The 12,635-nt window shown below is 38.2% G+C and overlaps 1 protein-coding gene across 1 annotated transcript in view; it reads right to left on the reverse strand.

The window, feature by feature from the left end:
• Positions 1 to 12,635, reverse strand: part of LOC136884744 (uncharacterized) — a 133,811-nt gene that overhangs the window by 101,812 nt on the left and 19,364 nt on the right. The window contains exon 2 of the mRNA XM_068230017.1: positions 8,568 to 8,616. Within this exon, the coding sequence (XP_068086118.1) occupies positions 8,568 to 8,616 (49 nt within the window). The remainder of the gene's footprint in view (positions 1 to 8,567; positions 8,617 to 12,635) is intronic.

Below are 12,635 nucleotides of genomic sequence, written 5' to 3' on the forward strand. Positions count from 1 at the left end.
TTTATCCAACTAAAACTAGGAATTATAAAAAAAAAGCAATTTGTACAAACACACTAGTCTTTTATCTAATTCTTTCCCTTAATTTACTAAAATATTTAAAGAATACTTGGCGGAATTACGCACAAAATATCATTCGACGCAACTAACCAATTCGTACAGCGCCACAGCAAGTAGTGGAGACTCGCGCAACAACGTGTGGAAGTGCGATTAACATCTGATGGTACAAAACCTTAGTTGCGCACATGTGTTATGGTTCCTTTGGTGAAAGTTTTATTGTATATTATTGAATCAAAATCTCAAATATATATATATTATCGCAGTTTAGTTGGTCAACCTTTCTTTCTCTATCGAAATTCGCTCAGAGAGCGTCAAAATCCTACCATTTTGTAACATTATTTGATCAACAAATGTTCTGCTTTGTTATTTAAAAAAATTAAAAACCTTAACCAAAGGGTAAAGCCTCCCTCTATCTCCTTCACTTTTCGCATCCTTTACCCACCTCAATTTTCTATCACATCTCTTAAACCCGTCCGCATTTCTTGGCCTTTAGGTGGCCCGCCCTACCCCTCAGGTTGGGGAATTAAAACTTATAAAATAACTACGATGAAAATACAACGGGAGATAATACTCAAACGGGGTTCACTAAATTAGATGTTAATTTATAAGTGACTGATGGAACGTTGACCCTAGTTTTTTTTCATTTTCTTGTCTAGCTCCCGCAATATTCTATAAATATTCAGCCTCTTCTCCCCCCCCCCCCGACCCACACACACTTCCAATTCCCAATCGTCGCTACTGGTAATAAGTGTACTGAGTTTATATCAAACCGAATAATGTACGTTAATGTCAACCTGACCGTATTTATCTTGCTCACATCCTGCTGAGGAGAACACAGAAGTAATTCCTCTTGTCACTACGACAATTCATCACGCAGCACATTCAATACACGAAGTTCTCACTGATTCACTTTAAGAAACCAGCTCGCACACTGACTTGAAACACAATGCTTTGGCGGCAGGAAACCAAGTAGTAGAACCGAACGAAGTAAACCAAATGCCGGATCCTTCAATACTGTGGATAGCGGGGATAATGTCAAATGATAATATACTGCTATTCCGTGGAAAACGAAATGGACGAACCTTAATTATTAGTATCCCAACACACACACACACACGACCAATCCCCTGTCTTCCTTCCTCACATTATTCTATGACATGTCATGCTTGGACGCTGCGTGCATGCACGATACAAGAGAGCTTGCGGACACTAGGAAGTGAACGTCTTTTCACATGATTCTTCTCTTCTTCGTCTTGGGGGCCTGACCACCAACACCACGCCGACACTCACGCACACGAAGTCCATCATCCACCCTTGGACACGCACAGAAAATTTCTCGCCTCGCAAGCCATCACAATTCGCAAAATAGCAAGCTTGACATAAAACAACAATTTTCTCCAGCTAACACTGCTGCCACTACAGAAACTCTTCTACGATTTATGCTGTGTAAGATAGAAACAGATCATCAGGGCCAGAATTTTATTTTATTATTATTATTATTATTATTATTATTATTATTATTATTATTATTATTATTATTATTATTATTATTGCGCTTTTACGGCCGCATTGGACCAATGTAGTCAATTTCTGTCCGGTCTTCTGTGATGTTTTATTCCTTTCTGTTCTTCCTGCATTTCTTCATTTTATCTGATCTTCGTTGTCGTTCTTCTTCTGAAAATACCCTTTTAGTTGTTTCTCCTTTATCAATTTTTGGTAGGAATTTGATTTTACTATTCTTCAGTTTATTTATTTGTTTGATTTATTTTTTAAATCCTCCAATGTTATGTCTAATTCTTATGCATCTTATTTTAACCAGACAGGTTGCTCTTTTTGTTTCCAAAGCTTCTCCAAAATTCTGGAGCTGTATACAGCTGTTATCAACAGTTGGCCAAAGAATGATATTTTCTTCTTTCTTATCAAATCCGTTATAGGTTATATTTCCTGATATAGGCCCTACTGCTGCATCTGGGATGATACGCAATTCTCCTTCTATATCTTCTTTCCTTCGTTTAGGCCAAGTGTGGACCACGTTAATTCGATTTCAGCTGCTTCTGGGCTTTGATCTGCGCCCAGTAATCCTTCATTCTTTCACTCTGCAACCTTCTTCTCTCTTCCGTCCATGGTGTTTGGGTCCGCAAACTAATTTTTTCTTGGAAACTCTTTGTGTTCTTTATTTTCGACTTGTAAGTTTCCCTGTTGCTTATTTCCGATCCTTGTATTCCCATTTCTGTCAGGTCCTTCTTCACTTCCTGATACCAGCGTACCACAGTTTTCCTGGTTTCAAAAAGCCTTACTATCTGGTTGGTCAGTCTTCTCGGGTCCATTCTGTAGATGAGTCCTAAGAACATGGCTCTTCTCTTCCGGATGGTGCCTAAGATCATTTCTATCTATATGTTAAAAGAGTTCACTGGAAACAGCTTTCGCAAATTCATCCGTCCGTTCTACTGGACCGTTTTGCTTCATTTTTGTTATATTCTCTCGGAAATTACCTGCCGCTGAATCATGAGACATGGATAGGTCTCTAAGTTCAACCAAGTTTGAGTAATCATAAAATCAAATCATTTAATGATCACTCCAATAATTGCAGGCGAAGGCTTACCCTAACCCGCAATACATTCTGTATTTAGCAGGTTGCTAAGTGACAACACTTTCATGAATATTCTGATGCACAATAATGTCGTTGTATGCAACCATGTTTAAATACTACCTGTCAATCCCGAGAGTATACACTTCCTGTTCCCTATTCCCTGTTAGATACTCTTTTATTCTCTAACCTTTCCCGGCTTCCAAATATATTCAACAGATGGCAGAGCGTTCCTAATAACTTACAGGCTGCTAACAGAAAAAAGTCTACGTACAAACAGACCTCATCATGACATACGCCTTAGACATTATCTGGGAACAACTATCGAAAGATAACCTAGCTACATTAGAAAGAGTGAATGAAGGCCATGTATCATAAAAAGTTCTCTGCCTGGCAAATAACACTCCTTCAAGACTAACCTATGAGCTCACAAGACAACCGTTCCATATAGAAAATACCATTGCCTTCTACGACACAATTCCACCAAGCTTTACACCAACAACTTCAGGATTTTTTTTAAAAAAAAGCGATTATATGGGTAGATTTTTACCAAACAGACGGAATGATGATGTCAGAATGGATTAATTCTGACTACGAACTGCGGCGTACCGTAACTCGCTTCTTATTAAATGTTCATAAAAACCATTGAAAACAATATGACCTCGACCGGCATATCATGCCAGAGAGTATACATTTCATCTGATCATGGAAGAAATGCTATTCCCTGCTAGATACTCTTTGATTCTCTAACCTTTCCCAGCTTCCAAATATATTCAATAGATGATAGAGCGTTTCTAATAACTTACATGCTGCTAACAGAAAAAAAGTCTACGTACAAACAGACCCCCATCGTGGCATACGCCTTAGACATTATCTGGGAACACCTTGAATGGATGAAAACCATAACGGTATAAGTAGCATTTTGGTCATTCAGAAAAAAAGGCATTTAAACATCTTCAACACTCATATAAAGCATGCTATTTGTAGTTATACCACCCATCTCTACAGCGCAGAACATTACCGCTATCACTTGTACCTCTTTGCTGGTGAAAGGATACATCCTCCCGGAGTTACATCCTGCACGTAACTCATTTTTTAAAGAATGTCACGTATACCGTTATGGTTTTCATCCATTCATTTTTATAATGAATGCTGCGAAGCAGCACGGGTCCTCTAGTGATCTATGAAATTACGACAAAAATCCGGTAAAAAGATCCGAAAACTTTAAAAAGACATACATTGTAAATAAAATGTTACAGTCAATTTACTAATCGAGTTGGTAGAGCCTATATTTATGTTATAGACATTATAATACGCGTTTTGGCTTCTGCCGTGTCGAGAAAACAAAGTGAAATTCTTTACGTTTCGCAGAGAACTTTGCTCCACGTCTTCAGAAGAAATTCTCGACTGTTTACGAGGAAGACTTCTCCAGTTGGAGGTGTCTCCCCTGTAACGTGGACATTTCCAAAAAGTAAGTGGTGAACAAAGTTCCACTAGTCCCCAGATTGACAAAGCGTTGAGAAGATTCTCAAGTCTCTGTATTCATGCTGACTTAAGTTGCGATAATACCTAATAACTCGCGCGTAAATGCTTCAAAAATCCTCAAACATCTAAGAAAATGACTCTATAATGACCAAATAATGACGTATATCTTAAGAAAATGACCTAAAAATACAAAATGTCAAAAAAAATGACCTAATAAATTAGAATTTCTACAATGTGGGAACTATGATCAGAACTTCTGTACAAGTTAACAATGTCTGTTGTGAACTAATTAAAAGATCACATAAGAGAATCCGGAAGTTCCCTTGCTTACCATGTAAAATTACTACATTTTAAGCAACATTTATGTATAAATTGTTATTAAACATTAATTTGAAATGTTTATACAGTAGCATACACAGAGGTTCATTTTTGTGATTTTGATGGAAGAAAATCTTTTTATTAGTTATTATTAGTTTTTGTGTCCGACTCGTTGGCTGAATGGTCAGCGTACTGGCCTTCGGTTCAGAGAGTCCCGGGTTCGATTCGCGGCCGGGTCGGGGAATTTAACCTTCATTGGTTAATTCCAATGGCCCGGGGGCTGGGTGTTTGTGCTGTCCCCAACATTCCTGCAACTCACACATCATACATAACACTATCCTCCACCACAATAACACGCAGTTACCTCCACATGGCAGATGCTGCCCACCCTCATCGGAGGGTCTGTCTTACAAGGGCTGCACTCGGCTAGAAATAGCCACACGAAATTATTATTATTATTATTATTATTATTATTATTAGTTTTTGTGTATACGACATTGTTTTAATTTATGAGCCGAATTTTTCATTTTAAAGGTGACATTATTCTTATATCTCATCTAAACTACTTAAATTTTTGCAAAATAACTGTGTTAAAACTAAAATATTGACCATGTTTTCTTTTAATATTTGCTTTACGTCGCACCGACACAGACAGGTCTTAAGGCGACGATGGGACAGGAAAGGACTAGGAATAGGGAGGAAGCGTGGTGTGAAAATGGGAAACCACGGAAAACCATCTTCAGGGCTGGCGATAGTAGGATTCGAACCCACTACCTCCCGGATGCGAGCTCAAGACCATGGTTCTATAAAAATGTAATTCGTCTACAGTAATGTAAGTTCCATTTTAGAACATGTTTCTTAACTTTTTAAGTTTTTAAATTTATTTAGAGAGTTTACCTTCCAGAGGGACTCCACCTCTATCGCCACAAGGGCAGTGTCCTGGAGCGCGAGACATTTGGTTGGGGATACAACTGGGGTGGAGGACCAGTATCTCGTCCATGCTGTCTCACCTGATATACTGAATAGGGGCTTTGTGAGAGATGGGAAGATAGGAAGGAATAGACAAGGAAGAGGGAAGTAAGCGGCCGTAGCTTAAGTTAGGCACCATCCTAGAATTTGCCTGGAGAAGTGGAAAACCACCAGTTCTAGTATGGCTGAGGTGGGAATCGAACACCCCTCTACTCAGTTGACCTCCTGAGGCTAAGTGGACCCCGTTCCAGTCCTTGTACCATTTTTCGAGTTTCGTGGCAGAGCCGGGAATCGAACCCGGGCCTCCGGGGGTGGCAGCTAATCGAACTAACAACCACACAGCAGAAGGGGACTCTTGAAATTCTTATATTTCAGGAAATAACATTTAAAGTTTGTCAGTATATTCTTGCCTTGTAGGATGAGTTGCGGGAGTCTTTTTCTTCATCTCCTAAAAGCCTCCTTTTTGGTTTTCTTTTCAGACTTGTTGTGGCCTGCTTTTTCATTTCCCTTTCATATGCTATTCACCCCAAGTGTAATTCCTAATGCCTTCAATACTTTACACGTCACACTGGTTGTTAGTGCGTCTTAAATAAGGAAGTGCAAAGTTTGTATGCCCACAAACATTCTCTTCTTTGTTTCTTTTGCTATTTGCTTTACGTCGCACCGACACAGATATGTCTTATGGCGACGATGGGATAGGAAAGGCCTAGGAATGGGAAGGAAGTGGCCATGGCCTTAATTAAGGTACAACCCCAGCATTTGCATGGTGTGAAAATGGGGAAACCACGGAAAACAGTCTTCAGGGCTGCCGACAGTGGGGCTCGAACCCACCATCGTCCAATTACTGGATACTGGACGCAGTTAGGCGGCTGCAGCTTTCGAGCTTGGTCAAACATTTTCTAGGAGGATTATTGACCGAATTAAGTGGGTAATACTCTCATCAGTTTTCCGTGTTTCCCCATGTAGGCATTGTTAAAATAATTCTGGTTCTTATGATATTATCAGCCCGAGCAGTACTTTTCTGACTGCATCCCTGACACACGAAACGGAATCGAAACCAGGACCCCTTGAACAAAAACGTAGCCCACGTTGGGCACCACTTTTTAAAATTTTGCTCTGTGCGCGCTGCGGCGGTCAATGTGTTAATAACGGGGTCGAACAATCCCTTAAAGATAGTGGCATTTAACGACATGTTTGTGATATTCAGATTGAGGCTTCCATGGCCTTTGATTATAAATATAATAATGTACCTGTTGGGCTTATGCCGTGTCAAGAAAACAAGGTGATATTCTGTAGTTTCGCAGAGAACGTTGCTTCAAGTCTGCAGTCGCCCAGGTGGCAGATTCCCTATCTGTTGTTTTCCTAGCCTTTTCTTAAATGATTTCAAAGAAATTGGAAATTTATTGAACATCTCCCTTGGTAAGTTATTCCAATCCCTAACTCCCCTTCCTATAAACTAATATTTGCCCCAATTTGTCCTCTTGAATTCCAACTTTATGTTCATACTGGGATCTTTCCTACTTTTAAAGACACACTCAAACTTATTCATCTACTGATGTCCTCCCACGCCATCTCTCCACTGACAGCTCGGAACATACCACTTAGTCAAGCAGCTCGTCTCTTTTCTCCCAAGTCTTCCCAGCCCAAACCTTGCAAACATTTTGTAACGCTACTCTTTTGTCGGAAGTCACCCAGAACAAATCGAGTTGCTTTTCTTTTGATTGTTTACACTTCTTGAATCAAGTAATCCTGGTAAAGGTTCCAAAGACTGGAACCATACTCTAGTTGGAGTCTTACCATTGACTTATATGCCCTCTCCTTTACATCCTTACTACAACCCCTAGATACCCTCATAACCCTGTCCAGATATCTGTACCCTTTATTTACAATCACATTTATGTGATTACCCGAATGAAGATAATTCCTTATAGAATATTAAGACCTAGGTATTTACAATGATCCCCAAAGGGAACTTTCACCGCATCAACGCAGTAATTAAAACTGAGAGGACTTTTCCTATTTGTGAAACTCACGACCTGACTTAGTATAGGATAGTTTGATAGATGCCCTATGTGTCACCTCTCGTTATCCAATCTCAACAGTTTCCGCATATGGATAGAACTGTTGTGTATCTATCTTGCTAGAACTGCGTCATAATATATGATAAAAGCTTTGACATAGTGCAATATACTCATAATTTATACATTTAATCAAAGAGTTTAAAATATTATTATATGACACAGAATATCACATATTCAAAGGTCATCAGAAATGGAATCATTATAGACACAACAATGAAGATTTGCATCTGAAAAAAAATCGCCCAGAAGAAATAAATGGCGAAAAGAAAAACGTATACGAGCTAACAATTGGCTATTTCAAGGAAAATGTCACCTGAAACATCTAAAATAATAGGACTTCCAATAAAGTCTCGAGGTATTATTCCGAAATTTTTGGAATTGTTTCGGGAGAAATTTGGATTACCTCAGTCCTTACGAGACGCAAATGTCGCACCAAATTTTAGTCCATTACATACATAAATGATTCTTTTTTTTTTACATGATTTTTAAAGTATACCCCAATGGGAGACAGTTTTAAAATAAATAAATAAATAAATAAATAAATAAATAAATAAATAAATAAATAAATAAATAAATAATGGACTCAAATAGGTTATCCCATAGGATCTTCAAGGCTGCTAACAAGGGCAAAGCTACTGGATTCGTGTGGATGAAGCAAGTGGAGAAGGACCTTACGGAACTCCATATAAATCAAAACGATATAGCTGATCGGAGTAACTATCACACAACTCTTAAAACTAAATCCTTTGTAACAACCTTCACAGAAGTTACCCTCAGACCAAAAGACGAGACCAGGAAATAGTCTGAGGAACGTAAGATTGAATTTAGCCGGAAAATGAAGGACTACTGGGCCATCAGAAAAGTTCGAGGTACCAACAAAAAAACAGCTGCCAAACCAACCGCTAAGAACACCAATTGTGGCAAACAACGACGATGACATCAAGAAACAGATAGATGGCTCTAACGAAATAAATAAATAAATAAATAAATAAATAAATAAATAAATAAATAAATAAATAAATAAATGCAATAATAATAAGCCTAAAATACATGAATCAATTATAACTTACAAAATACGATTCCCACGTCGTTTCGCCTGATATCTCCATACCCAGCATCCTGAAACAAAGGAGAGGAATATATTAGAGGACTGAAGAGACTGACACTTCTCCGCTATTATTATATTCTGTGTCCGGCTCCATAGCTAAATGGTTAGCGTGCTGACGTTTGGTCCAAGGGACGGTGAAACGCTGGTATTCCGGCTCCAACTTGGCAGTTTCGATCCTGGCTCAGTCCGGTGGTATTTGAAGGTGCTCAAATACGTCAACCTCATATCGGTACATTTACTCCGAAAACCGTAGAAGTAGTTAGTGAGACGTAAAAACTATAAAATTATTATTATTTGATTTAAGGGGACCCACTTTCGATTCCCGGCCACGTTGGGATTTTAACTTTTAATGGTTAATTCCTCTTACTGAGGGATGGGTCTTTAAGCTATTTTTATCATTAGAATTCAACATAGGTAGGGCCCCCTTCTCACAGACGAGCAAGTCGCCTATAGTGCGTCAACTCTAAAAACCTGCACCAGCCCTCTCCAGAGGCCTCACGGTATTATTATTATTATTATTATTATTATTATTATTATTATTATTATTATTATTATTATTATTATTTTCTGAACGAAAGAGAAAGTTGCGACTTATTTAATAGAACAGAACTGAAATAATTTCCAGTTTCTAAATGAGGAAGGGGTATTTAAACAAGTAGTTATTTTGTGATCTAGAGCCAGGAATAATTAATGAACAAGGGGAGTGTGTATGTTAGGATCTTCAAAAGGCAGAAGTATTCAGTCAGCAGTATGTAAAGATTGTTGGTTACAAGGATAATGTCGAGATAGAGGAGGAGACTAAGGCCAAAGAAGTAATAAAATTTACATATGATAACAATGACATTTACAATAAGATACAAAAGTTGAAAACTAGAAAAGCGGCTGGAATTGATCAGATTTCTGGGGATATACTAAAGACAATGGCTTGGGATATAGTACCATATCTGAAGTACTTATTTGATTATTGTTTGGTCGGAGGAGCTATACCAGATGAATGGAGAGTTGCTATAGTAGCCCCTGTGTATAAAGGAAAGGGTGATAGACATAAAGCTGAAAATTACAGGCCAGTAAGTTTGACATGCATTGTATGTAAGCTTTGGGAAGGCATTCTTTCTGATTATATTAGACATGTTTGCGAAATTAATAACTGGTTCGATAGAAGGCAATTCGGTTTTAGGAAAGGTTATTCCACTGAAGCTCAACTTGTAGGATTCCAGCAAGATATAGCAGATATCTTGGATTCTGGAGGTCAAATGGACTGTATCGCGATTGACATGTCTAAAGCATTTGATAGGGTGGATCATGGGAGACTACTGGCAAAAATGAGTGCAATTGGACTAGACAAAAGAGTGACTGAATGGGTTGCTATATTTCTAGAAAATAAATCTCAGAGAATTAGAGTAGGTGAAGCTTTATCTGACCCTGTAATAATTAAGAGGGGAATTCCTCAAGGCAGTATTATCGGACCTTTATGTTTTCTTATATATATAAATGATATGGGTAAAGGAGTGGAATCGGAGGTAAGGCTTTTTGCGGATGATGTTATTCTCTATAGAGTGATAAATAAGTCACAAGATTGTGAGCAACTCCAACGTGACCTCGAAAATGTTGTGAGATGGACAGCAGGCAATGGTATGTTGATAAACGGGGTTAAAAGTCAGGTTGTGAGTTTCACAAATAGGAAAAGTCCTCTCAGTTTTAATTACTGCATTGATGGGGTGAAAGTTCCTTTTGGGGATCATTGTAAGTACGGAATCTAGGTGTTAATATACGGAAAGATCTTCATTGGGGTAATCACATAAATGGGATTGTAAATAAAGGGTACAGATCTCTGCACATGGTTATGAGGGTGTTTAGGGGTTGTAGTAAGGATGTAAAGGAGAGTGCATATAAGTCTCTGGTATGACCCCAACTAGAGTATGGTTCCAGTGTATGGGATCCTCACCAGGATTACCTGATTCAAGAACTGGAAAAAATCCAAAGAAAAGCAGCTCGATTTGTTCTGGGTGATTTCCGACAAAAGAGTAGCGTTACAAAAATGTTGCAATGTTTGGGTTGGGAAGAATTGAGAGAAAGAAGAAGAGCTGCTCGACTAAGTGGTATGTTCCGAGCTGTCAGCGGAGAGATGGCGTGGAATGACATTAGTAGACGAATAAGTTTGAATGGCGTTTATAAAAGTAGGAAAGATCACAATATGAAGATAAAGTTGGAATTCAAGAGGACAAACTGGGGCAAATATTCATTTATAGGAAGGGGAGTTAGGGATTGGAATAACTTACCAAGGGAGATGTTCAATAAATTTCCAATTTCTTTGAAATTATTTAGGAAAAGGCTAGGAAAGCAACAGATAGGGAATCTGCCACCTGGGCGACTGCCCTAAATGCAGATCAGTATTGATTGATTGATTGATTCCATATTGATCATTGTGCAATTTTTCTATTTTTCTTCTAATTCTGTCTTTAATGACCAATGTTATCAGTGTACTATTGAGACATCTGTAACAACTTGCGTTTGTTATTAAAACTAGTGTTCTGATGTCATATTCGTATTCCTGGATCCCTTTTTACGTGATATTGACTATTTTTGTCAAGGAAACGAACAATAATAACGTTCCCTTAGTCTGTAATTAGTGCCACCTAAGTCGGGTCTAAGTCAGGACTGGTGAATGTCTATGAATGTTTACCCACACAACTTCCGCTTGATAATAGGCACAGACTACTATATACGACTGATTTTATTTAGAAGTAGAACAATTACACTGCATAAGAAAGGAAATTAATGCAATTGCTCGAATTATAGGATATTAGCGATCCACTGTCACGCTTTTGCTTATCCTCATTACAGAGAGAATTAGAAGAAAAATAGAACAGCAATTGCACAACGATGAATAAGGCTTTAGAACACAAAAGGGAACTAGGGAGGCTATATTGGCATTACGTCAAATTTTGGAAAGAAGGATGGAAGTAAACTTATGTAACATTTATTGGCTTGGAAAAAGCCTTCAATAATGTTGAGTGGAAATTGCTTTTTCAAGTAATGAGAAATATGGGACTTGATTGGAAAGGTAGGCAACTTATTCTGAATCTATTTAAAGCTGAAAAGACGGACGTTAATATTAACTGTACTACAAGAGAAGCAAAAGCTGGAAGAGGAGTGCGACAAGGCTGCCCACTGTGACCATATCTCTTTAACCTGCTCAGAGAAAATGCAGTTAGAGATATGAAAGGACATACTAAAGGCGTGAATTTTTAACGGTATTCATGTGCACAGTGTCCGCTTCGCAGATGATACTGCTGTTTTAGCTAATTCTGAAAAGATGCTAAGGTGCTAAGAACATTCAACAAATCGTTAGAAAGATTAAACTAAAAAATATATAAAGAAAACAGCATTCATGATAGTAGACAAAAAGAAACCTACAGCTACAAAACAAATTAAATAACGCGCCGATAGAACAAGTCACAGCATTCTCCTATTTAGGTAGTGTAATTACCTCTGATAATATGTCCCTTTCGGAAATCAAGAAAAAGGATAATGGTAGCAAAATAAGCCTTCCGAAATAAGAAAAACTTATTGCTAGACAACCATCTCAGCTTGGAGACCAGAAAATCATTTTTCAAGACCTTTGTTTGCAGTGTGTTACTGTATGGGTGCGAAACCTGGACTTGAGGCTGCAGAAATGTGGTTTTGGAGAAGAATTATAAAAAAAAAAGTTGAAAAGATTAAAAACAAGTGACTTTGTTTTAAAAAACGCAAAGGAAGATATATTTATTAAATACGATAAAGAAAACGAAAACAAAGTTCCTTGGACACGTACTGAGACATGAGGCTCTTCACCAAACCATCATCGAAGGTAAAGTAATGGGAAAGAGACCCAGAGTACGACATGGAAGTCATACATCAGGATCTCCATCGGTGAACTGGCATGTGGTTCATATGGCAACATGAAGAGGCTAGCAGGAGATCGTCAGATGTGGCTACAGCGACAAGGTATTGCCTTTAGTAGAAGAAAAAGAAGAAGAAGAACATCAAG

The sequence above is a fragment of the Anabrus simplex genome, chromosome 13 (assembly GCF_040414725.1).
Source record: "Anabrus simplex isolate iqAnaSimp1 chromosome 13, ASM4041472v1, whole genome shotgun sequence".
NCBI lineage: Eukaryota > Metazoa > Arthropoda > Insecta > Orthoptera > Tettigoniidae > Anabrus > Anabrus simplex.